General features: G+C 41.3%; 1 protein-coding gene across 1 annotated transcript in view; it reads left to right on the top strand.

The window, feature by feature from the left end:
- ADSS2 (adenylosuccinate synthase 2) overlaps window positions 1-27655 on the top strand; it is a 66784-nt gene that overhangs the window by 16379 nt on the left and 22750 nt on the right. Inside the window, exons 2-5 of the mRNA XM_045009490.1 lie at window positions 14137-14239; window positions 15999-16067; window positions 16964-17014; window positions 23382-23448. Coding sequence (XP_044865425.1) covers window positions 14137-14239; window positions 15999-16067; window positions 16964-17014; window positions 23382-23448 — 290 coding nt within the window. The remainder of the gene's footprint in view (window positions 1-14136; window positions 14240-15998; window positions 16068-16963; window positions 17015-23381; window positions 23449-27655) is intronic.

Below are 27655 nucleotides of genomic sequence, written 5' to 3'. Positions count from 1 at the left end.
CTTATTACAAATTCACTGTTAAGCAAATAAGGCTGGGACTTAGGAACGCCCTGCCTGGTTATATTAGGGCAGCACAGAGACAGTGACTCTCAATAATTCTTTATCGAATGCCAAAAAAGAAGATACAGGCCCTGCCTTAAGCAGCTGACAAGCCATTGCGAATTCCCATCTAAGAAAAGGCTAGCACAAGTTCCTACGAGCTCAAGCAGAAAGGATGTTCTGTAAAGGCTGCTGTCCACAGATAAGTTTTCTGGATTTAAGTTTCTTAGCTGGATGGTTGCACAACCGGATGGTGCAAATGGCAAAATGGCATCTGCACTGCCACCTCTGCACAGACAACGTGTCCAGATCGGCTCCACAAATGCTACACCAGGAAGCCACCATTTTACAAAATGGCAGCCTCCACAAAATGTGACCTCACACATGGTACCTGTGACTAGGTCACACCATGCCAAGAGGCCTCCATTTTGATCTACAAAATGGTGGCCTCTGCATAGCATGACCTCAAATGCACCACATGTGTGAGGTCACGCCGTGCAGAGGCTGCCATTTTGTAGATCAAAATGGAGGCCTCCTGGCACGGTATCTGTGGAGAAGATCCAGACACGTTCAGGGAGAGACTGTGTTGTCTCGCGGGCCAAATCTGGCCTGTTGGACCCATGAGCCAACGGGGTTGCAACCCACAGTTTGGGAACTGCTCCTGTAAAGTATATACCAATTATAATAAACTGAAAGCTACAAGGTTTACTAGATAACAGTAATTTGGCTAAGGGACGTATATGATGTGCTACCTTGTGTACAGTACTAGTTTAAAAAAAGGACTTTTTTTAATATGTGGAAACTATGTGCAGTGAAAGCTGTGTTATACAGCCCTGTACCAATCTGAAAGCTCTATAAACTAGCATTTCTAATCTTCGTAGAAAGTCCGGTTTATAGTCTGGTTGGCACGGGGCTCACAGGCTCCCTACCTGATTCTGCGTGGCTCCCCGGAAGCGGCGACATGTCCCTGCTACTCCTAGGCGGAGGAACTGCCACGAGGGATTCGGGGATGGAAGGAGATGTGGGGTGCAGGCTCTGGGAGAGAGTTTGGGTGCCGGAGGGGGATCAGGGCAAGGGGTTGGGGTGTAGGAGGGAGGATCGGGGTGCTGGATCCGGGGGCGCTCACCTCAGGCAGCCCCCCACAAACGGTGACTTGTCCCTGCTGTTCCTAGGCCAAGGCACGGCTAGGTGGCTCTGCATGCTGCCTCTGCCCACAGGCGCCTCCCCTGCAGCTCCCATTGGCCAACTCCACCCCCTCCTGCACCCAAACTTCCTCCCTTTTAGTCAACCAGATTTTTTCAGTTTCTGGCAACCCCCCATTTCCCCAGCTTTCTGGATAAAAAAGCTTTTACTGTATACTGAAATCTCTGGGATTGTAAAGAAGCTGCCCCAAACATCTTTTGTAAGGATAGAAAAAAGTTTCTCACTTGGTTTAGACCAGTGTTTGATAGACCAGTAAATTTTTCCAATGTGTTTCTACACCTAATACACAGCTAGATTTAAGATAGCGCCATAAAGTGAAGTCATCACCAAATTTACCTTTATTAAAAAAGGAACCAAAAACACTACTTTAACAATCATTAATGAATTTCAGATTTGTGGAACTCTTCAAGTACAGCAAAATCTAAAGAAGTTTCTTGTACAACTGCTTGGTTCCACTTTCCCAGCAAAGTGTAAGAAACCATCTGAATCCTGTGCTGTTGTTAATGTCTTAGGCATTTCTTTTTTCTACATTCAAAGGAAGTTTTATAATGGTCCAATGAAATTAAGGGGGGAAAAAGATCAGACTTTTATAGTAGAAATTCAGTGACCCCTCCGTCAGGCAGCTATAACTGCCATGATTTTTAAGAACACCTGTAGGGCAGAAGACAGGTCAAAGGGTAGTACCCAGTACTGGTAAAGATTGTGATTGAATGTGATACGAAGAAATCTTTTTGTGAGATGGATAAAATACTACATGGAAGTAGGCATCTTTGAGGTTGAGGATCGCAAACCAGTCCTCAGATTCCAGGGAGGGGATTATAGCTGCTAGGCACATCATCCTGAATTCCAGATGTCTGACATGCCTGTTTAGTTGTCTGAGATCTAGCATTGGCCTCCAACCCCTGTTTTTCTTGAGTATAAGAAAATACATTGAGTTGAAACTTTTCCCTGGTGTTGAAATGGAACTGTTTCTGTGGCCACTAGACTTAGGAGTAATAAGATCTCCTGTGTCAGCAAATAATTGTGAGATAGGTTCCTGAAGAGAGACAGGGAAGGGTGATAAGAGGGTAGGATGGAGGTAAATCGGATAGATAATGTGATGTAGATGGCCTCCAATACTCATCTGTCTGATGTTACAGCCTCCCATGTTTGATGGAATAGAGAGAGAGGGGCCCAAACCAAAGAAAGGGAGTTGTGTAATACAGCTGAAAAACCCTGGTTATCGGCTGTTTTGGACCAAACCAATCTGAGCTGAAATTTGGACAATATTAATGGCTGGGATGATAGTTGCATGCTTCTTTTTAGAAAATCTCAACCTTTTAGCCAGTGGTTCCGGTGGCCTACAGAAGATGGAAAATTGAGCAGGATGGGATCTTTGCACACATTGAGATTAGCTAAATTTTCTTATTTGCAGGTGTGTGTATCCTTAAAGAACTGAGTGTTGCCCTATAGTCCTTTTAGGATATGAAGTGAGTCTTCTGTGGAGCCTATGAAGAGCTTGTGGCCATCAAAAGGCACATCTTCCACAATCAGTTGTACTCTTCACAGAAAACCAAAACAACTGTAGCCAGGAAGCTCAACTCATTATTACTGTGGAGGAAACAGTCCTGGTTGCAGTGTCTGCTGCATTAAGCAAAATCTGCAGGGATGTCTTTGCCAAGAGCTGACTTTATCATGGTGCTAAACTGTTCCCAGTGTTCCTGTGGCTAATGGTCAATAAAAGCATTAAACTTCTTATAGTTCAGGTAGTTTTATTTTGACATCAGCACCTGGCACTTAGCTATCCTGAACTGTAATGTTGCTGAAGAGTAGCTTTTACAACCAGAAAGGTCTAGATGTTTCTTCCCCTATCTATGGGGTGGCTTTTTTGGTATGTTCCCTGCTCCTTTCACAGAGTGTATCCCTGAACAGAGCATTTAGTGTTGGATGAAAAAACAAATTTAAAATCCCGGGTTTGGATGTAGTATTGTTTATTGGCCCGCTTGCATGGGGATGGAGGAGGCATTGCTGGAGTTTGCCAGGTGGTTTTGGCTGGCTCAAGAAGGGCTTTATTAATTGACAGTGCCACCCATATTGAAACAGAAGTGTGCAGTATGTCCAGGAGCTTGTGATGGGATTCCTTGACTTCTTCCAGGGGAATTTGCAGGGTATTAGCGACCTGCTTCATTGGGTGCTGGAACTGCTGAATGTCATTAACTGGTGGTGGTGGTATTACTGCTTTGTCAGGTGGTGCTGTAAGACAAGTACTTTTTTTCCTTAATATTTTTGTAACATTCATTCTGAATTTCAGGGAAAAAAAAGCTAAATCTGCAGTTACATACTCAGTTTGTTTGTATTAATAGTTCTAGAATTATTGATTTAAAAACTTATATTTCAGGCAAGAAAGTCAGTGAAGTAATCTCTCAAGCCTGTGAATAATGAGGATGAAGGCCAGCTACTTGGCACAGTTTGATTAAACACTGAAATAATTTGTGTTCAAAATAATTTACCATTCATGCCATATTAGGAACAATTTCCAGTCAATCCAGTAAATTGAAAAATTAGGCCACTCTGTCCAATCTTTCATAAGTAACTCTCAAAAGCTGCTATCTTAATCATTTCACTGTACCATTCCTGTGTTTTGTGAAAAATATCCTCTTCCAACACTGAGGAATCAGATCTTGGCCAATAGGAGCTGCTAGTCTAAATTGTTGAACCTTAGGGTTTGCTAATAAAAAAATAAGTTAGCTGATAAAATTTGCTACATGACCATTCTGCTAATTCTGGAGGGCATGAACCTTTCAAAGCTTTCTGCTCAAAGGGTGTTCCTGTAGCATGTTTATCAAATAGCCCCCAGATGTTCAACACCTCCAACCTGCACAGCTATCTCTTATATTCCCTCTGTGCATTCTGTAAATAATTCTGTACACATTTGCCATGTAATATATTTTTCAGAAGAGGTTCTGGGACTGTCTGTAGTAGATAAAGTCCAGTATATCTCAGTTGTAGAAATCTTACGAATTCTCGCTGTATGTGCCCAGAGTGGGGAGCTAGTCTAAAATCCTTATCACTATAATGCTGTTTTAGCAAGAAGACCATAAAATAGGGAAAAGACTAGTTCTTCCAAAAAACTTTGGATCTGCTTTTGAGGAATTTTCTGTTAGAACAGCATGATTCTAATACTGATGTTTCATAAGGAACCACTTAAAGGGGGAAGTTTCTAGAAACTGAATAGCACTAACTAAACTGATAGTATACTGTATTATGAATACCATGGTCTCTTTCTGGCAATATTTGTGTTAATTTGTTTAAATATTGGTATGCCTCTTATCAGACGTTCATGTACTTAACTGCTCTACTTGTTGAATAACTTGGATATTTCAGGATTATCAGCTAGTGATCAGGGATCATACTATGTTTCATGTAGCTATATAAGCACACTGAAGTTGTTGAGTTGAAATAACACTTTATCTTCAGTATTGACCATCCTGCAACTACAATCTCTGATTAAAGTATTGTAGCTGGAGTAACTAATAATTAAGGCCTATAGACTAGTGATTACATTATGCCTATGCTTTCTGTAAAATGGAATTCCATCAACATTTTAATGGCTTTAAGAATGTTCTTAATGAGTACTAGGATTTGATAGCGTAAGATATCATCTTTAGGGTAAAAAAAATATCACTGCAGTTTTAGTTATTTAAATATTGTTTGCCCATTAAATTCTTCAGAGTACATCACAAAATTAAATCCATGTATCAAATCATATTGCTAACTGTCAGAAATGATATCCAGTAATCCAGCAGTCCACCCCAATATGAAGGAAAAAAAACAACTCCCTCCACTATATCCATCAAGTTAATTGAGCTATGTGTCTTTTTATGTATACATATGTATATATTTAGAGCTTGGGTAACCAGGGCTTGAGAAATCCACTTGCAGGATGATTAGAAAACTTTCTTGGATGGCTGCCATCTTTTTCAGCATCTAAGCTTTTAACAGTTCTAGCACTTATGGTTGCAAAAGTAATTTATCAACAGAGGTTAAGGTGATAAGTGCTCTTCCAAACTTGACAGAGGGCTCCACTGCCTGCACTGCTGCAGGCAGCTTCCATAAGCTGCTGCAGAGTGCAAATGTCCAAGATTCTTGTCAGTTTCCACTGCCATTATTATAATAATAGGGGATATACCTATCTCCTAGAACTGGAAGGGACCTTGAAAGGTCATTGAGTCCAGCCCCCTGCCTTCACTAGCAGGACCAAGTACTGATTTTTGCCTCAGATCTCTAAGTGGCCCCCTCAAGAAGTGAACTCTCAACCCTGGGTTTAGCAGGCCAATGCTCATACCACTGAGTTATGCCTCCCCCCTGTTTCATATCCTTGTTTCTAGCAGTGAAACTAACAAGGATCCTGGTCAGTTTTATTCTGGTATCACTTTTGGAAGCTATGAGCAACAGCAGAGGCAGGCATTGCAACTATTAACTCGAAAGGATTAAAGGCTGGAAGGAAGAATTCAGTCAGAAAAAATATGAATGATAATTGGGAATTGTTTAGGAACACTTTACTAGATACTCAAAAACCCACAATCCAAGAAGAAGGCTGTCTTGGTTTAAAAAACAAACTGACTTTGATCTAGAGGGGAAGTGAAGGCAGCTATTTAAAAAAAAAGGAAGAAAGAGGAAATTGATAGTAAGGAATATAAATCAGGAGCTTGGAATTGTCAAAAATGGATAAGGAAAACAAAGGGGCACAAGGAGAAATCAATGGCCAGCTGAACTGAGGACAATAAGGAGGGTTTTGGATTTTTTTTAAATATATTGGAAACAAAAAGGAACCTAACAGTAGTATTGGTACATTGCTAGATGAAAATGGTAGAATTATCCATAATAAGGCAGAAACATTCAATAACTATCTGTTCTATATTTGGGAAAAAACAATGTGGCCATATCAGATAACACTCTTTCCATTCCAATAGTATCTCAGGAGGAAATTAAACAGCAGCTACTAAAGTTAGGCATTTTAAAATAAGCAGATCCAGATAACTTGCATCCAAGAGTTTTAAAACAGCTGTCTGAGGAGCTTGCTGAACTTATTTATTGAAAATTCACATAATGTTGGAACACTTGAGGTTCCAGAAGATTGGAAGAAAGCTTATGTTGTGCTAAAATTTGAAAAGGGTGAATAGGTAATTATAGTTCTGTCAGCCTGACCCCTATTTTGGGCAAGATAATGGAATGGCTGATACAGGACTCGATTAATAAAGAATTAAAGGACAGTAATATAATGCCAGTCAGCACAGGTTTATGGAAAATAGATCCTTGCTAACTTTAATTTTTTTTTAAATGAGCTTCCAAGTTTGGTTAATAAAGGTAATAGTGTTGATGTAATACACTAAGATTTCTGTAAGGCATTTGACTTAGTACCACAACATTTAGATTTTAAAAAACTAGAAAGATGCAGAATTAACATGGCACATATTAAATGAATTAAAAGCGGGCTGATAGGTCTCCAAATGTAACTGTAAATGTGGAAATCATAGTAGAATGGGTGTGTTCTGCTGGGGTTTCACAGGGATCAGTTCTTGGCCCTACACTGTATAACATTGTCATAGGTTTATTCCCCCCTTTGAACTTTAGTGTTCACAAGATGGGGACCTGCATGGACTCCTCTAAACTAAAATTCTAGTTTAGATCTGGTTCTCGCTGCCACCAGTCAAGTTTTAAGTGTCTGACACACTTCCTGTTCCCCCAAAAACTTCCCCTGGGGAACACAGATCCAAACACCTTGTATCTCAACACAAAGGGAAATAATCCATTTCCCTCCTCCCCTCTCCTAGTACTTAGGAGAGATACCTTGATTCAAACTCCTTGAATCAAACAAAGAGGGATTCACTTTTTCCCCCTCCCCTGAAAATCCAAACAAGGGAAGAAATCAATCAAGTTCTAAAAAAGAAAAGATTTTATTAAAGAAAGAAAAAAAAGTCCACTATCTCTGTATTACCAGGATGCAAAAATACAGGGTCTAACCCAGGGGTCTCAAACATGCGGCCCGCGGAGCTCTTCCCTGCGGCCCGCGGAGCTCCCCAGGGCCGCCCAGAGGGGGGGGCAAAGGGGGCAATTTGCCCCGGGCCCCCAAGAGAAAAGCGGAGGCTCCCGCCTCCGCTCCTCTCCTGGAGCTCCGTCCAAGCGCCTGAGCCGGCCCCGGCGGCTCCCGCTTCCCCCCTCCCCCTCCCCCTCCCTTACCCGAGCGCGTCTCCGTCTGAGCGCCTGAGCCGGCCCCGGCGGCTCCCGCTTCCCCCCCCCCCTTACCCGAGCGCGTCTCCGTCCGAGCGCCTGAGCCCCGCTCCGAGCCGCGTGGGGAGGGGGCGGGGCTGGGAGCTCTGGGCTGAGCGCTGCGCTCGGCATGGAGCTCACAGCCCCGCCCCCTCACCACGCGGCTCTGAGCGGGACGGAGCTCAGGCCTCGCCGGAGACGCGCTCGGGTAAGGGGGGGGGGGGGAGCGGGAGCCGCCGGGGCCTGGGTGGGAAGCGGGAGCTGCCGGGGCCGGGGCCGGGCCGTGGGGGGGCGGGGAAGGGAAGCGGGACCCGCCGGGGCCGGGGGGTGGGGGAGGGAAGCGGGACCCGCCGGGGCCGGGGGGTGGGGGAGGGAAGCGGGACCCGCCGGGGCCGGGGGGTGGGGGAGGGAAGCGGGACCCGCCGGGGCCGGGCCGGGGGGAGGGAAGCGGGACCCGCCGGGGCCGGGCCGGGGGGAGGGAAGCGGGACCCGCCGGGGTGGGGAAAAGAGGGACCCGCCGCCGCCGAAGCGCAGCCCGGTCTTCGGCGGTGGGGGGCCCCTTCTGTTCCGGGACCCGCCGCCTAAGTGCCCCGCCGCCAAGCCACCAAACAACTGTTGGTGGCGCTTAGCACTTTCCAGGAGGGAGGGGGGAGGAGCGGGGAGCCGCGCGCTTAGGGGAGGAGGTGGAGAAGAGACAGGGCAGGGGCGGGGCCTCATGGAAGGGGTGGATTGGGGGTGGGGCCAGGGGCAGCAAGGGGGCGTGTCAGTGATGCGGCCCTTGGGCCAATGCACTAGTCCTCATGCGGCCCTCGGGGTCATTTGAGTTTGAGACCCCTGGTCTAACCTATAAACCTGGAGAGGCTCTTCCCCCCCCCCCCCCTTCCTCAGAATAATCAAAGTAACAGCAAACAGAAATAAATATTTCTCCAGCAAACACACAATTGCAAATATAGAAAGCAACTCAAGACTAATCTGCCTTTTTAACTAATACTCACTATACTGGATAGTAGGAAATACTCCAGGAGAACTTGGAGACATGTCTGGCCTCTCTTAGATCCAAAGAGAGCGCACACACTCAAAGAACACAGACAAAGCCTTCCCTCCAGAGATTTTAAATTATCCTGTCCCTTGATTGGTCCTCTGGTCAGGTGTTCATCAGGTTACTGAGCCTGTTAACCCTTTCCAGGTAAAAGAGACCTTAACCCTGATCTATTTATGACAAACATTTTTATCAATGACCTGGAAGAAAACAAAAATCACCACTGATAAAGTTTGCAGATGACCCAAAAATTAGGAGTGCTAAATAATGAAGAGGACAGGCTACCGATACAGAGCAATCTGGATCACTTAGTGAGCTGGCAGCAGGCAAACTATGTGTTTTAATATGACTAAATGAATACATCTGGGAACAAGGAATGTAGGCCATACTGATAGGATGGGGGACTCTCTCCTGGGAAGCGGTTACTTTGAAAAGATTTGGGGGTGATAGAGAATAATCAGCATTGCACTGGGAGCACATGTTCAGCTGTGGCCAAAAAGACTGATAATGATCCTTGGATGCATAAACAGAGGAATCTTGAGTAGGAGTAGAGAGGTTATTTTACCTCTCTATTTGGCATTGGTGTGACCGCTGTTGGCATATGGTTTCTAGTTCTGGTGTCCACAATTCAGGAAGAATGTTAATAAATTGTAGAAGGTTCAGAGGAGAGCCACAAGAATGATTTAAAAGATTAGAAATAAGCCTGTATATAGTGACAGATTAAAGGAGCTCAATCTTTTTATCTTAACAAAGAGAAAGTTAAGAGGAGACTTGGAACAGTTTACCAAGAGTTGTGGTGGAGTCAAGATTTTTTTAATTTTTTAAAAATCTTGACTGGATGTTTTTCTAAAAGATATGCTCTAGGTAGGAATTATTTCGGGGAAGTGTTGTGGCCTGTGTTATACAAGAGGTCAGACTAGATTATCATAATGGTTACTTCTGCCATCAGAATCTGGGGGATTTGGGGGGAAGGAGGAATGCAGGCAGAACAGCAGTGGGACAGAATAGCAAAAGTGTCCCTGCTTGCAACAGCCAGAAAGCAGAGGGAGAAGTAAATTACAGGGGTGAAGCCAGAGTCCAGATTTAGAATTAAAGACATTCTGCTGTTATCAGAAAGAGATGCCACTTTTCCTTTTACAAGAGGGAAAGAAGAATACCTTTTTATTTTTCCCTGTCCAAGTCCTCTTCTGCAGTGATGACAGCCTCAATAACAAAAAATAAAAAATGTTGCTTACTAAGGGACTTTAGCAGCAGCCATAAATATCTTACTCAGTAATCTGAATAACTACAAAGAAACAAAATCACAACTAGTTCTGCATATTCTTTCAAATACATCAAATCTCTAATACAATGGAATAATCGGGAAAGTTTCTATTCTTGTCCACACAGATTCCTTGGCACAGCTAAGGAGAAATCACTGTAACCGCTTGTAGACGGGTCAGACTCACCCCTGTGGCGCCTCCTGCTGGTGACTCCGGGAATTAGCTCTGTTCAGCTCTGGAGCACCCTCTGCAGGCCAGTGATCCACCTGTCCTCTGGCCCCCATGTCCCTCCCTGGACCTGGTGCCCTTTTATTGGGGGTGCTGCCCCCTGGCAGTAACCCCTTTCTCTCTGGGTTTCCCCTCCTTGGGGAACTCCCACCCTCTAGCCCCACCTTGCCTCAGTGTTGGCTACTGCCAGTCATTGTCTAGCCCCACACTCTGGGGCAGACTGCAGTATCAGCCTACTCATCACAGGCAAAGGGGTTTGGACCTGCTGCCTTGGCCTACCCCTGGGCTGCCCTCTGCAACCCCTAGTACCAGTTGGCCCTTCGCTAGGCCACAGCCTGGGGCTTTCTAGGCTGGAGCTCCCCAGCGCCTCAGCCTTTCCCCAGCCCTGCTTCACCCTAGGTACCTTGGCTATAGCCCCTGCAGCCAGGCCCTTCTTCCTCTTCAGGCAGAGAAAGACTGCCCATTTCTGGCTTCCCTGGCCTTTTTATAAGGCCCGTGGCTCAGTTTGGGGCGTGGCCCCAACTGCAGCCACTTCCTCAATCAGCCCAGCCTTGAGAGCAGCCGTTCTCAAGCCCTGCCAGGCCACTTTTAAACCCCTCACAGCAGGAGCAGGGTTTCACCCTGCTACACAGCTTTTTTTTTTTCTTCAGTATTGCCAGAACTTGTAGCACAATATATAAAATTTGTGTATAATAACATGCACCTTTGTTGGGTGGTGCTTAGCCATCGATAATGAGTTTATCAGCTTTTGAAATGTTAATAGGCTGCCATTAAAGTCTTATTAAAAAACAAACAGTTGGCCCATTCCAAATTGGTATAATGTTCTCAAGCAAAAAACTCCACAGGTTTAGAAGTAGTTTCTGGACTCTTACTACTTTGGCTAACAGGACTAAAGTTTTTGGGGCAGCACAACCACAACCACAAAAATAATGACAGAAGTATAGGGCTGGAAAGGACCTCGAGGTCATTTAGTCCAGCCCCCTGTGCTGTGGCAGGACCAAGTACACCTACACCAGCCCTGATAGGTGTTTGTGTATCTGTTCTTAAAAACCTCCAATTGCGGGTATTCCACAACTTCCTTTGGAAATCTATTCCAGTACTTAACTATCCTTATAGCTAGAAAGTTTTTCCTACTATCTAACCTAAATCTTCCTTGCTGCAGATTAAGCCCTTACTACTTGTCCTACCTTCAGTGAACATGGAGAACAATTGATCACCATCCTTTTTATAACCGTCCTTTACACATTTGAAGATGGTTACCAGGTCCACCCGGCCTTGCCCAGTTTTTTTTAGTTTTTTTTTTTTATCAGTAAAAAAGCACTTAGAGCAAGGAACGATAAATTTAATAGAGTCATTAACTGAATTAGGAGAGGTTTGCACAAAAAGATAAGCAGGAGGGGAATTCAAGTACGTAAAAAAAGCAAAACCATATGTAAAACTGTTCTTTAACCAAGTCCCATATTCCAGTTAAAGAAGCGTAATGAGAAAATAAAGTATGTTTATCATTAGTAGTCTTGGTAAAGTAAAATTTGTTGGTTTGGCCTTTTTCCTTTTGTCATGAAGCATAAAGTAGCTTGAAATAATTTTGCTTTTGAAAAAGGTGTTTTGGGCTCTAAACTGGGAAGTATTACCAATATAAATCCTGGTCTTCCATGTTTCTGCTGAGGTCTCCTTGTAAAAATCAAAATAAATAAATTGGGAGCTTTGGGATTGGTGTGAATAGTTTTTTATTTTTTAAGAGGCAGTAGTGTGAATTCTTCTCTATACATGAGAAGTGCTATAAAATGCTTCCAGGTCATGTTATTAAAGAGGATAAGGGTTTAAATATTAAATTTTGCTACAGAAACAGCTGGCAGCGCACAATATTCTGGATCTCACCAAAAAAAAAAAAAATTTGTAGTTGCTTTACAAAATTGCAATATATAATATATAATCCACTAGATTTCTGTTAAATTAGAGCAATTTGAAGAGTTTCTATTCTACAGAATTACTTTGGAAAAAATGCAATCATAGTGTCCAAAGTTCTGTCTCAAAGATATTCAGGTAAAATGTGCTCCATTTTTGAATGATTGAAAAAGACAGTAGTAAAAAATCTTTTATTTTAGTTGTTTGTAGGGAATTACGTATATTTATCTAGTTTATACTTAATTGAGAATACAGTATAAACAAAAGTAATTTATTTCAATTTGTCAGGTTTCACCTGCATTGTAGTTGTAATGCAATATAATTTGACCAGCTCCTCAATAAGCCAAAGCCAAAACAGTAGACAAGATCTGAATTTTTATGTAAAAAGCAAGGGTGGGGGGAAGCTTTTGAAGACCATAAAAACTGATGCAGGATTTATATATTTTAAAATGCCTTTTTTGTGTGTGTGTGTGTGTTTTATGAGTTATTTGATACACTATATTTCGTATCTGCCAAAATGGTAGAGAAAGATATCAATGTCAATTTAGAAAGACAGCAGGCCTATCATTTTTTTCCATCAGAAATATCTTTTTTTAAAATTTAATTCTTGGTTCAGTTAAAACAACTATTCAGATATTCTGTTATGTGAAAGTTTAAAATAGAATAAATGAGGTATAAAAACTTCTTAATAAGCACACTCTTACTAGAATGTCTTTTCTCTTAAATGTGTTCTGCCCATTTATAGCCATGTCAGTTATTCCAACATATTTAGGACCGAGCACAGATGCAAACTAAATAAAAAATTGCTGTATGTTTTGGCCAACATTTTGCTGATTTAAAGATAAATTTGCATTGACTCTTTATCCCCTATATCTGGTACAAAATATAAGCACATGTTCAACCTAGAAAATTTGGCTGGTCAGGATTTATCCTAGTGCCATGTTATCAAGGATTTCCAATGAATAGCTTTTAAGCGAATTCTTTGGGATTTGTTGCATCACACATTAAGGTGGATAAGCTTGCAGTATTAATCGGAAACACAAAGATTTATTTGTTTGGGTTTTTTAAAGTTTCAAATGACTAATTTTGTGGTCTGAATACTATTGGAGAATACTCCCTGATGTAGCTAACTAGTTTCAGTTTTCTGTATGAATGAAAGAAGTAGGATGCATGATGCAAATCTGGTTTTGGGATTAGAAGGTAAAATGCTGCCAAGTGAAATGTAGCCATTCAGCATAATTTGTGGTGCTGAATGTACCCAAAACAGCTTTAAGACTCAGACTTCCCTTTTGGTTTTCTAGCCATATTTCCCAATTCATAAATCCTTTAATACTGTTTTTTCTTTTAAAGTTTCACCCTCCCTCCTGGTAGTGGAAAGAGCCAAGACTATCACATACCGATTCATTCTATGTAAACAGGCCATCTGTTCCTCAGGAAGATCATGTTTTGGTTTGTCCTAGATCCCCACCCCTTAACAGCTCTGTTCTCTTCACCTTGAAAGGCAGGATGTCCCTTCTGGCTGAGGAAATATGCTTGGCTAGTTTATGCATGCTGAGCATTGGTCAGAAAAATAGACACGGGACAGAGCTCAGAATACAAATTGTGAGCACTCACATGTTAGATTGCTGGACTGGTCCACCTTGAGGATTTTAAGAAAACTTGAAGTATAACCGTGCTAATGATGGTTTTTGTAGCCTCATCTCCATTAACGTTGCAGTTTCAAAGACTTAACTAAGTATCCACAGCAATGAGCATACGCATTTATAGTAGAATTTTTGGATTCAACAGCGCTATTTATATGTGACTTCAAAGTTGCTAAGAACAGTTGTGTATTATCACTACTTCTAGAGTATTTATGCTTTTACCTTGGACATGGTGACCTGCCTTTTAGACTGTACCTTTATAAATCTGATCCAAAAGCTTTTTGGATAATCGGGGTGGGTGGGCAGGGGGGAAACGTGTGGTGTTTTTTTTTTTGTTTTTTTTTTTTTAAAGTAATCATGTAAGTGTCAAAAGCAGGTATAGAAAAAGAACAGCTGTTGAAATTGTCAAGTTAATCATGATGATTCACTTGGACTCCCTCCTATTTATAACAGACACATGGGAGCTGCAAATTTTGAGAGGGGAACCAAGTTAGCCCAAACTCCAGTTCTCCATACTTGTTGATCTTCAGTCATAATGGAGGCAATAAATCAATGTCTGATTTTGCAGGGAGGCAACAATGCTGGGCATACTGTTGTTGTAGATTCCGTGGAATATGATTTTCATCTCTTACCCAGTGGGATCATCAATCCAAAGGTCATTGCATTCATTGGTAAGTATGGCATTTTCCAAAATTTCGCAATTTTAACACTAATACAAGTCCAGACTCTTGGAGTTCTATTCTTGAAGCCATCAACATCCACTACAGCTCAGGGCATAGTAAGTCAGGAACTTCCTACTCCTCCTCACCCTTTCTCTCCCCTTGCTCAGAAGGACTTGGGCACTGGGCCCAGAGGGTCTTTGCAGCCTCACTGCGTTGTCCTCACTCAGTTTTGAAATTTGGACTCTGGTCAGTTTTTCTCATTTGCTTTATTGCTGTTGCTTTATTCTCATCTTTTCTACCACCGTAACCTCTCTCTGCTCATCTCTCTCCTTTCTTTACCTCCTTCCCATTTTCTCTATATCTTTACCCACTTCCAGAATCCCTTCACATTATTTCTCTCTTCCACTTCAACCTCAGTGAATGACCACCAAAAAATCCCCTCAATGGTTATAAGTAATCATGGTTTTTTTTCCTTCTCTTCATGGATCGAGGGGCCGTGAGCCCAGGGCCATCAGGTCCCAAAAGAGGCACCTGCTACCATATGATCCCTTTCAGATGTCTTTCTGCCCCAGTGCACTAGTGAATGGTGTGTGTGTGTGTGTGTGTGTGTGTGTGTGTGTGTGTATAATATGTATGTATAGATGGAGAGAGACTCTGACTAGTCCCTTGGTCTTTCAGGAGAGTATTACTGTGCTGAAGGCATTCTCTGTTTGTTTAAGAACAACTTCAGATTTACTGAGTTTAGCATGACCCTAAGATTGTTCACTTTTGTGCAGGGGAAAGCTGTTCCATAACAATATACTTCAGCACTCCTTAGTGACTGTTGCAGTTAGAATCATAGAATATCAGGGTTGGAAGGGACCTCAGGAGGTCATCTAGTCCAACCCCCTGCTCAAAGCAGGACCAATTCCCAACTAAATCATCCCAGCCAGGGCTTTGTCAAGCCTGACCTTAAAAACCTCTAAGGAAGGAGATTCCACCACCTCCCTAGGTAACCCATTCCAGTGCTTCACCACTCTGAGTGAAAAAGTTTTTCCTAGTATCCAACCTAAACCTCCCACATTGCAACTTGAGACCATTATTCCTCCTTCTGTCATCTGCTACCACTGAGAACAGTCTAGATCCATCCTCTTTGGAACCCCCTTTCAGGTAGTTGAAAGCAGTTATGTACTATTTACCTGTTCCCTAAAATGGCAAGTGCAGTGATCCCAATTGCTAATAGGAAAGAATGACTATGAGCAACCTCATCTCATTCCTTGATACAATTTCTCTTTTTGCTAGCACAATGACAACATTGGCTTTATTTGTTTTTGCATCACAGGGTGAGAGTAACATATTCGAATATCAATATCTCTAGTGAAAACAGAAATAAAGGCTTGTAAAAACATAAGAATATTTTAAAAATAGCTTGTACTGTCCTATGAAAAGTAAGTCTGTGAAACTAACTAATTTTTGGAGATGATGAAGGAGAAATACCACTGTGTGACTGATAGGAATGCAGTTTTTTTCATCCTGATATAATAAGAACGTTAAATGTCCAATTTAGAGGAGTTCAGTGCATGCAGCTAGGGACTCAACTACTTTAGCTGTAGATCAGGGAGTCTCTTATACCTTAAATTCCTAAGGATGAAAGTAGTATTATGGAACAGTTTTTGAAATGTATGTCTTAAAATATTCTATATGCAGAAAAAGAATCACGGATTTGTAAGAAACTAATTTTTCATGTCTGGCATCATACATTAAACTATGTATTCCTGATTTCCTTTAGGAAATGGTGTGGTGATTCACTTGCCAGGACTGTTTGAAGAAGCAGAGAAAAATGTAAAAAAAGGAAAAGGTGAGAACAACCTTTCAAGGTATTACTTTAAAAGGCAGGGTTGGTGCTTTCAGGGATCTAGCCAGCAGTGCTATCCCTAGCCTAGAGGCCATGCGAAACAAGATGGCTGTGTCCTACTGGAGCGCCTCTCTTTGCTTACTTCTGGCAGCAATCCTGCAGGGACTCCCAGAGCTCTGTTAGTCCCTGTAGCTCCCATCAGGAGTCTCCTTAGAGCCTCCTAGAAAGATGGATTCTAAAATGTAAATTACCCATAGTTACCTTTGTCAGTTTTAAACTATAGACTTAATATATTGAAAATAAGATGCTGTTCGTGTGCAGTCACTTACTATAATCAGTATACATATAACTATTACAGTGTTAATACATATGCTACAGTTTGATAAATATACTAGAATGCATAGAGATGCCATGCAAACATTTATAATTTAGTGGCTTAAAAATACACTTTTTAAATTAAATGCCAAATAATGGATTTATGGCCAATTATAGGAATGCCAGATAGTAACCTGATGGAAAATGTATTTATCCAACTTCTGTAGCCATTTTAAAGAAACCCAGAAGGAGGAAAATTCTAACATTGGTAACACAACAGCTGAGCTTGTTTTAGCAACAGTGAGAAACCTGAAAAATTTCCCTGGTGTATGTAGAATGCCTAGAAGTTTCAACTTCTGATAGGCAGTCTGCATTTCCTGGCTTTGTAGGTTCAAGTCAGACCGTTAACAATTGAAAATTGTGTTTGCTTTTTCTGAAATAAGATGGTGACTGAGTTTGGTACTTCTTTTAAATGACTTCCATTTTCAAATCTATAATTAGTCTTTTAGAAGTTTTGCTTATTCCATCATGAAAAGAAAAATGATATACAAAACATAATTTAAACTTTTTCACTTGTTTTTAAGGACTAGAAGGCTGGGAGAAACGATTAATAATTTCCGACAGAGCTCATATTGGTAAGATGGCACACTGTATCTATTTTTATTTATTCCCATAAGAATTTCTTCAGACTTTTCAAAGGCACTGAATAGCTGACAATTTTATTTTATCTGTATTTTAGTATCGTTATTGTAGTGGCCTAAGGTTCCAGTCAGGAATCAGGGCTTGATTGTGTTAGGCACTATAGCTTCTTTAATATTTACCTTTTTTCATTTTTAAAAATGTGGAACCACTCTAGACTCAAACATTTTAGTTTGATGACTCATTAAGCTGATTCTAAATGCATGTCAGGTTTTCTCAGAAAGCAGTTCAAAAGTTACTTGAATGCGTGAAGGCTTCATTTCCCATTTCAATATAGAATTTGTGCTCTCTTCTTCGTAGGAAGCCTTGCCTTATATTTTGCTTCTCTCAGGGATCACATGGGCTTTTGGAGAATACCAATTAAACAGTGACTTCAAGTTATAACCCTTTGGACACAGACCTTGTAGTAAAATCAGATTTAGAGTGACCCCGTGATAAAATCAGATTTAAAATGAGTGTCCCTCCCAACCATCCAAAAATGCTTTTTAAGCTAGAGGCCTTTTAATTACTGACTTCTCTAACCATTTGTTCTTTCTGCACCTGTCTAGAGGCTAAACCTATAAAATAAAGTTTAGTGAATGTATGTAGAGACCTCCATAGGTATGTGTACCCTGGGAATTTGATCAAAGGCTTGGCTACACTTGCAAGTTAGAGTGCATTAAAGCAACCCCAGGCGCCCTAACTCACGACCTGTCCACTCTGGCAAGGCAGTTAGAGCACCTGCAGCTTTAGCGCTCCTGGTAATCCACCTCCACGAGAAGCATAATGCTTGCTGTGCCTCAGCTGAAACCCCCCATCATCAGTGTAAATGAGGTGTTGCATTATTGCGCTCTGATCAGCCTCCAGAAACGTCCCATAATCCCCTTAAGTCAAGTAGCCACTCTTGTCATTGTTTTGGAATCGGCTGTAGGAATGTGGATATACCCTTTCAAGTATCAGAGGGGTAGCCGTGTTAGTCTGGTTCTGTAGAAGCAGCAAAGAATCCTGTGGCACCTTATAGACTAACAGACGTTTTGCAGCATGAGCTTTCGTGGGTGAATACCCACTTCTTCGGATGCAAGTAGTGGAAATTTCCAGGGGCAAGTATATATAAGCAAGCTAGAGATAACGAGGTTAGATCAATCAGGGAGGATGAGGCCCTGTTCTAGCAGTTGAGGTGTGAAAACCAAGGGAGGAGAAACTGGTTCTGTAATTGGCAAGCCATTCACAGTCTTTGTTTAATCCTGAGCTGATGGTGTCAAATTTGTAGATGAACTGGAGCTCAGCAGTTTCTCTTTGAAGTCTGGTCCTAAAGTTTTTTTGCTGTAGGATGGCCACCTTAAGATCTGCTATTGTGTGGCCAGGGAGGTTGAAGTGTTCTCCTACAGGTTTTTGTATATTGCCATTCCTAATCTCTGATTTGTGTCCATTTATCCTTTTCCTTATAGACTGTCCAGTTTGGCCGATGTACATAGCAGAGGGGCATTGCTGGCATATGATGGCATATATTACATTGGTGGACCGGCAGGTGAATGAACCGGTGATGGTGTGGCTGATCTGGTTAGGTCCTGTGATGGTGTGGCTGGTGTAGATATGTGGGCAGAGTTGGCATCGAGGTTTGTTGCATGGGTTGGTTCCTGAGCTAGAGTTACTATGGTGCGGTGTGCAGTTGCTGGTGAGAATATGCTTCAGGTTGACAGGTTGTCTGTGGGCGAGGACTGGCCTGCCACCCAAGGCCTGTGAAAGTGTGGGATCATTGTCCAGGATGGGTTGTAAATCCCTGATGATGCGTTGGAGGGGTTTGAGCTGGGGACTGTATGTGATGGCCAGTGGAGTCCTGTTGGTTTCTTTCTTGGGTTTGTCTTCCAGTAGGAGGCTTCTGGGTACACGTCTGGCTCTGCTGATCTGTTTCCTTATTTCTTCGTGTGGGTACTGTAGTCTTGAGAATGCTTGGTGGAGATTTTCTAGGTGTTGGTCTCTGTCTGCGGGGTTAGAGCAGATACGGTTGTACCTCAGTGCTTGGCTGTAGACAATGGATCTTGTGGTGTGTCCGGGATGGAAGCTGGAGGCATGAAGGTAGGCATAGCGGTCGGTAGGTTTTCGGTATAGGGTGGTGTTAATGTGACCATCACTTATTTGCACCGTGGTGTCTAGGAAGTGGACCTCCCGTGTAGATTGGTCCAGGCTGAGGTTGATGGAGGGGTGGAAGCTGTTGAAATCATGGTGGAATTTTTCCAGAGTCTCCTTCCCATGGGTCCAGATGATGAAGATGTCATCAATGTAGCGTAGGTAGAGAAGGGGCGTGAGTGGACGGGAGCTGAGGAAGCGTTGTTCCAGGTTGGCCATAAAAATATTGGCATATTGTGGGACCATGCGGGTGCCCATAGCGGTGCCACTGATCTGGAGATATATATTGTCATTAAATTTGAAATAGTTGTGTGTGAGGACCCCATTTGAAAAGCACGTTGCAGCCACGTGCATGCTGGGATAGCTACCACAATGCACTGCTCTCTGTGGCATTGCAAGAGCTGCTAATGTGGCCACGCCAGTGCGCTTGAATCTGACAGTGTGGACACACTGCAGCGCTTTCCCTACTCTGCTCTCCGAGGGCTGGTTTAACTCACAGCACTCTACATTTGCAAGTGTAGCCATGCCCCAAGTGTTGATACTCCACAACAATGGGTGTGTCTGGAGAAGAACTGAAAAGTTTCACTATGTAAAAGAAAATGTGATTGAGACCTAGGCACTATCTACATAAGGAACTTGACAGTCATAGCTATTGCGGAATAAGTTATTCCACAACAGAAACTCTGGAATACTTGCTGTGCAGACAGTAGTCTGGATAAAAAGTGACTATTCCAATATAATTACTCTGCTCACAAAGCAGAGTAATCGTTCTGGAATGAATAAAATCACTTTTATACCAGAATAATGTCTACACGGGGAGTTATTCTGGAATAGCTGTGCCAGTTAACTTCCCCTGTGTAGACAAGATCCTAGTTCAGAAGGACCAGTTGCTGACTACCATTATCAGTAATTGGTCTGCTTAGTGTGGATGTTTTGAACTTCTCTGAATGGAATCAGCCTGGAGGTTTGCTTGCATAGTAGGTTTGCCTCATGATCGTTGATACATGGCCTCTGAGTTGTCCTGCTAGCCTGTAACTGGAAATCAGACTAGCCATATTCCATGGCTGTCCTGGAGACATAAAGCGCTGTTGAGTTAGTGTTTAAAAGACAAAACATAAAGCTAGGTGTACTTTTCTATAAGTTTTAGTTGACTTCAGGTAAAAGCTTATGCCCAGCTTGCAGGAAAGGGACTTGCACAGTATGGATAGTTAAAATGTCGACAGGAGGTGTTAGATGATTCCTCTGTAATAGGTACCTTTTCACCCATTGACCAGCCTTCTGGCTCTTGTTTCCCTCTACCCATGTTCTGTGTATTGTAATTTAAAATATTATAATGCCTTAATGTGGTATAAGCAGTTTAACCAATCTAAATAATTTTCTTTAAAAAAATGGTTCTAACTGTTTGGGGTAATCTAAGGAGTTTGATCATTTTTAAACTATGGGGAAGAGGTAGGAATACCAAAAAAGCAATTTTTATTGCAGAAAGACTAGAGTATTCATTAAAGCTGAGACTTTTTTTTTTTTTTGTTATCCTTCCTGTGTGTGCTTTGAGTAGATGATTTCAGGTCCAATGCAATCATTATTGGACCTTTAGGAATGTATTGTTTTTAAGAAAAATAAACTTGCACAGTGATATCAGGTGACCGGTAGTCTCCTGCAGTGCGGTACCTTAATTATATTTGGCATGAGTTTCCTTCCACCTTATTTTTGTTTGTTTGTTTAACAAGATACAAAGCAAATGTGAAAGGCTTAGCATGAGCAGTGTTTTCAGTAAGCTCTCTTTCTTTGTTTTAGGAGTAATGTATTGTTCCCAAACATTTGCAGTTGAACTGTGTAAAACTCTTCTACATTCTTCATCTTTACTGGGATGGCTTTACTAGTCCAAAATCCCGCCCCCCCCGGTCATTTTTCTGTTGATAAATGTCTTCCTGGTCGATAGTTTATGCGGTTTGAGCTCTCCCCACAATGAGTTACAACAAGCTTAAAATTAGGGCTGTCAATCGCTTGTAACTCGCATGATTAACTAAAAAAAATTGTTGTTAAAATTAATCATGATTAATTGCACTTTATAATAATAGAATATCATTTGAAATTTATTAAATATTTTGGATGTTTTTCTACATTTTCAATATGTATTTCAATTACAACACAATACAAAGTGCACAGCACACACTTTATATTTTTTTTACAAATATAAGCACTGTAAAAATGATAAAATAAATAGTATTTTTCAGTTCACCTCATACAAGTACTGTAGTGCAATCTCTTTATCGTGAAAGTGTAACTTACAAATGCAGATGTTTTTTGGGTACATAACTGCACTCAAAAACAAAACAGTGTAAAACTGTAGAGCCTACAAGTCCACTCAGTCCTACTTCTTGTTCAGCCAATCGCTAAGACAAACTTGTTCGTTTACATTTACGGGAGATAATGCTGCCCACCTCTTATTTACAATGTCACCTGAAAGTGAGAATAGGTACTCTCATGGCACTGTTGTAGCCGACAGTGCAAGGTATTTACATGCCAGATATGCTAAACATTTGTTTATCCCTTCTATGCTTTGGCCACCATTCCAGAGGACATGCTTCCAAGCTGATGATGCTCGTTAAAAAAGTAATCCGTCAATTACATTTGTGACTGTACTCCTTGGGGAGAGAATTGTATGTCTCCTGCTCTGTTTTACCCTCATTCTGCATATATTTCATGTTATAGCAGTCTCAGATGATGACCCAGCACATGTTAATTTTAAGAACACTTTCACGGCAGATTTGACAAAATGCAAAGAAGGTACCAATGTGAGATTTCTAAAAATAGCTATAGCACTTGACCCAAGTTTAAGAATCTGAAGTGCCGTCCAAAATCTGAGAGGGACAAGGTGTGGAGCATGCTTTTAGAAGTCTTAAAAGAGCAACACTCTGATGCAGAAACTACAGAACTATCAAAAAAGAAAATCCAACTTCTGCTGGTGGCATTAGACTCAGATGAGGAAAATGAACATGAATCAGTCCACACTGCTTTGGATCGTTATCAAGCAGAACCCATCAACAGCACAGAAGCATGTCCTCTGGAATGGTGGTTGAAGCATGAAGGGACATATGAATCTTTAGCGCATCTGGCATGTAAATATCTTGCAATGCCAGCTACAACAGTGCCATGCAAACTCCTGTTCTCACTTTCAGGTGACATTGTAAACAAGAAGCAGATAGCATTATCTCCTTCAAATTGCAAACAACCTTGTTTGTCTGATTGGCTGACCAAAAAGTAGGACTAAGTGGACTTGTAGGCTCTAAAGTTTTACACTGGTTTATTTTTGAATGCAGTTTCTTTTGTACATGATTCGACATTTGTAACTTCAACTTTCATGCTAAAGAGATTGCACTACAGTACTTTTGAGGTGAATTGAAAAATATTTTTTTTGTTTTTTACAGTGCAAATATTTGCAATAAAAAAAATAAAGTAAGCACTGTACACTTTGTATTCTGCGTTGTAATTGAAATGAATATATTTGAATATGTAGTAAATATTCAAAAATATTTAAAATAAATGGTATTCTATTATTTAACAGAGCGTGATTAATCATGATTAATTTTTTTAATCGCTTGACAGCCCTAGTTAAAATGTCTCACTTGTTTTTTGGCCATATAACTTGTCACTAAATCTCTTTTGCTGGGTTTGTTGGATTGCATAGTGTTTTCCCTCCTCCTTCGGGCCAGTATAAAATTGGTAGGAATGCTAATTACTCTCTGAAAGTCTTTTTAAAGCATATGCAACTTTGTGGTACAGTATTTGACAATTAGAACACTAAAAGAATTTCAGACTTGTTAGATGCAAATCTTTTTTTTTTTTATATTGAAGACCATTCAAAATAGAACATGTAACTTACAAAAAGGAAGAAGGCTCCAAACTTTACAGCATGCCTCTTATTTGGAGTTCACCATTTTGTTCTCCATATAGGGGGAAAAAAGCACTGTTGATCCTTAGCTAGCTGTGAGAGACCCTCTCTGATAAAGAACATAAAACACTTTAATAGAATGGCTTATGTTACCTAACCAATATATCATTATTTTCCCCATGTTAATCTGCACTCAAAGAAATTGAGAAAAAATCATGTGTATATAATTAATTTCAGTTTCAAAATGTTGCACATATAGTCTTGTCCAAATTTGCATTTTAAGGGTTTTTCTTTTATTTCCTTAGTATTTGACTTTCATCAGGCTGCTGATGGCATTCAAGAACAACAAAGACAAGAGCAAGCAGGAAAGAAGTATGTAATTTTCTTTTGTGTTTTAAAATATTGGAGTATGAAGTTTAAAACAAAAAAAATCCAGTGTTCAAAGCTTGACAAACCCTAATGACAATAAAATAATGATAAAGTAGCATGAAGTATTCCGGGGTTCATTTTTAGACCTATTTTAACATAAGTGTCCCATCAATGACAAATAATAGGATCACACTCTTAAAGTATGGTCATACCACAATATTTTTGGTACAGAAAGGGACAAATCAGCTGACACTTCCCAGAACTTAAACTGGCTCGTTAGGAAGAGACCTATCTTTCAGTACTGTTGTCTCAAGGGCTGAAAAATCTGAGATACTATGAAGACTGGCAGAACTGAAGTAACGTTGACTAATTTTGCTTTGTTCAGAAGTGCACATGAAACATGAATGTTCATGCTGTGCATTATATGCCACCTGCTATCTCTGTTCTATCTGAGCTTTTTTTATGAATTTTAAAACTTACAACCTAATCATGGATGGAAGCAGTTGGCTGAATGAACAACATAACATATATCTTCAAATGAAAATAAACATATGTGAATTTCTACGGTGCCAGTATATTTCAGCCAGGATATGGAAGGTTTGTCTATATGGACGAATGAGTAATTAACTCTTTGCTGTTGCTGCTAGTAAGAGGTATCATACTAGCAGCAACAGCAAAGAGTTAATTACTGACTTCATGAAGTAGACACTTGTGCTCAGGGAAATGCACTGAGACAATCTCACTGCACATAAGCCACTACTGGATGGTAATAGCTTTCAGTTACTTTTGCCCGTGGTCATGCTGAAAACTACATGCTTGTCTTTGTCCAGTGCTAGCTAGCTTTCATTTCCAATTCACTTAAGAATTAAAAAGCAAACTAAGAATTTTTTTTTCATGATGTCTGCATGCCAACTTTTAGCTAAGAACAATTTTTTTATGGCCCACTTACAAGTCACTGCAAGATGACATTTGTAATAGAAGCACTGTTTATCCTCAGCTAGCTGTGAGAGAACCTCTCTATAGCAAACTTAAAACACTTCAGTAGACTGGTTTGTTACCTAACCAATAAATGATTATTTTCCCCATGTTAATCTGCACTCAAAGAAATGAAGAGTACAAACTACATATTAGTTTAATTTTCCTTTTTAATTTACAAACAAGAAATCCGAATGTTAAGATCTTTAACTCTATTTTGTATCATTCTGGTGATGTATGTTGTGGAAATCTCACACCAGTCATGTAATGCTTCAAGCTTGTTAAAGCTGATGGTGAAACAAAGCTTGTCAAATTCTCACCATTTTAGTTAAGTGAGTAATAAAATACAATATATGTAGGGGTCAGATTTTCTGTGTCCTGAGGCTGAAGACAGTATTGTTATCTATCCCTGAGAGATCCAGTCTCAATGCTAACAGAAAGTAACCTTTCGTTTCAAGATTGCTGGTTTTGAATCTAGTCTGGATAAGTAGTGACCAACAATATAGCTACTGGGTGGGTAGAAAACTAAACAATCAGGCTGGCTAGCTAGCCTACCTGGTTTCCATCAAGAGTATTGATGGAATCAGCTGCATTCCATGGAACACTGATTCAAATAAACACTTTTCAAACAGAAAACTATTGGCAAATTCAGTCTTGCTCCCCCTATAGTCATTCAAAACGTTGCTTCAAAAATTACTCTTAGCTTATTACTTTGACCATTTCACTCCTCTCTTTGCATCCCTCTACTGGGCTCCACTTCATCTCATCAAACATAAACTACTTGTCTTCACTTTAAAGGCCCATGATGTCCTCCTCCCCCACCTGTTATCTCTTGTGTGCTGTCAAGATGTTGACTTTTGCCTCCATGCTACCAATAATGCTAGCCTTTGTTACCCACTTGTTAAAATTTCAAATGAGTACCTTTGCATTTTCTCCTGTTCTGCCCCTGGCAAATGGGAAGAGCTTTGTGTAAGCATTTACAAAGTCACTTAATTGTCCTTTTTCAAATCCATCTTTAAAACTCGCATCTATTGTGGTACCTACAAAAAACTTGACAACTATAAGGTAGCTGGTTTACTGAGATTCCTGCTCATCATGTTGATTAGTATTGTCTCAGTTTCTTTGTGCTCTCCCGTTTGTCTGTGTACTCACCTGCTCCACCTAGGTATGCCTGCATCTTTGATCAGAGATTTTTGATAGTGGTACCTCGACTGTGCATGCTCCACATACATCCTTGTGCCCTGCACTGAGGCTATATGGGGCTGCATGGGTGAACCACTCTAAGTTCGTTCTCAACTGCTTTTGGTCTGAGATGGAGTCTGCAACATGTCTGTTACCTATTTAGCATTGTTTATAGTTATTTACCTTTTAGTGTTTCCTTTTTCCTGCCTTTTTTTCTCTTTAAAAAAAATCCTTTTATTCTTTTGATATATTTAACTAGAAGTGCTAGAACTTCCCTTTCTTGAGTTGTCTCTTTTTTATTGTTTTTTCCATGGGAATGCTGGATTCAAAAGGGGCCTCTCCTTCTGTGAGGCTATTCTGATCAGTGACAGGCATTCCCAGTGGCTCCGCTCTTTGTGTGATACCCATAAGTGCAAGATCTGCACAGCCTTCAAGGGTAGATCCTAAAAAAATAGGAAGTTTAAACGTCTAATGATGGAGCAAGCCTTATGTCCAGGTTCAGATCCAGGGACAGAGGATACCCTGTACAGACACCTACCAGTACTGCTAGTGCCCTGTCAACATCAAGATCTTGGTCACTGGGGACAGCTAAAGAGGTAGGTGGTACTGTGGCACCGAGTACTTCAAGGGCACTGAAGTCCTCATTTGCATCTGCCTCTAAACAGAAGGAGGTAGGGAGTAAATCTCCATAGGATCTCAGCTGTACAGTGACAGCTAGACAGCAGATGGTACTGAGGAAATCGAAACTGATGCATTTCCAGGACAAGTGCTTGGTGCCAACTGCACTGGTATTGAAGCCATCCTCCATAGGCTCTCAGTCTGTTATCATCAGTGCCTTAAGAGTTCAGGTACCCTAAGGACTGGATAGTTTCTTTGAAGCCAGTCTCTCCCCTATTTAATGAGTGCTGAGGGTTTGTCAGCCTCAAGACCGTCTCAGTCACTGACACCTATATCACATAGGGAACCATGCGCGCTTTTGTCTATTTTTCAAACTGAACAGTCTTCCCCTTTCTCCTTACCCCCACCCTGATTGTGGAAGTGGATTCTTCAGATCTCTGTCCAGGGTTCCCCTGTCTGTTCTGGAATACATCTCTCCCTCTTACACTGATATTTTACAGAAGGATAGACCTCAAATGATACCCTTTGGCATGAACACAAATAGGTGGAGGTATCCATGCTTTGTGGCCCCCCCTTTGTGGACTTGCTGGGATCCGTAGGCATTCTATCGCCAACAACGTCTTCACACCACCATAGGGAACAGAGGAGGACCCATTCTCCTCAAACCCCTTTACTACTAGCCATGCCAGAGGAAGAGACCTTTGAACAAGATGCAAGGGCAGATGAGGTGACACCTCTTTTCTGACTCTTCTTCACCTGACGAAGCTGTCATGTTTCCACCACCTTCTATAGCAGATGATTTCAGTTTCAGGATCTGATGAAGCAGATTGCTGACACACTTCATAATCCTTTCTGGAGTTCCACCATAAGCTCCTAGATATCTTACACATCTCATCATCGATGAGAATTGCCATTCCAGTGAATGAAGCTCTTATGGAGCCCGCTAAGACTGTTTGGCATATCCCAACTACAGCAGCACCTACCTGCAAGAGAGCAGATTAAAAACTCACCCAGCTCCGAACTCCCCAGTAGTAGAGGCCACCAGTGAAAGAGGCATACAACATAGCTCTAAGTCCATCCTATACAGCAAGGAACATAAGAGGCTCAATCTTTTCGGCAGCAAACCCTATGCTTCATCCACATTTCAGAACAGTGAAGCATCAGGCGCTCATGGCCAAATATGATTACTTAAATTACAACAGACTTTATTCCTTTATTAAACATTTGCCAGAAAAATATTTGTGATCAGTTTAAAGCCACTATTCAGGAGGATCAGCTTCTAGCAACATCATCATTCCAGGCCTCCTTAGATACTGCAGCATGGTCTATATCCACTGCAGGGGTCATGAGAAGAGCATCTTGGAACTATTGTCTGGCTTTCCAAGAAAGGTTCAAAGTACTGTTAAAGACCTCCCCATTGATGGTCACAAGCTCT

Source organism: Mauremys mutica, chromosome 3, assembly GCF_020497125.1.
Source record: "Mauremys mutica isolate MM-2020 ecotype Southern chromosome 3, ASM2049712v1, whole genome shotgun sequence".
NCBI lineage: Eukaryota > Metazoa > Chordata > Testudines > Geoemydidae > Mauremys > Mauremys mutica.
Note: the sequence above shows the minus strand (reverse complement) of the source record. Positions and strands in the feature narration are given on the sequence as shown.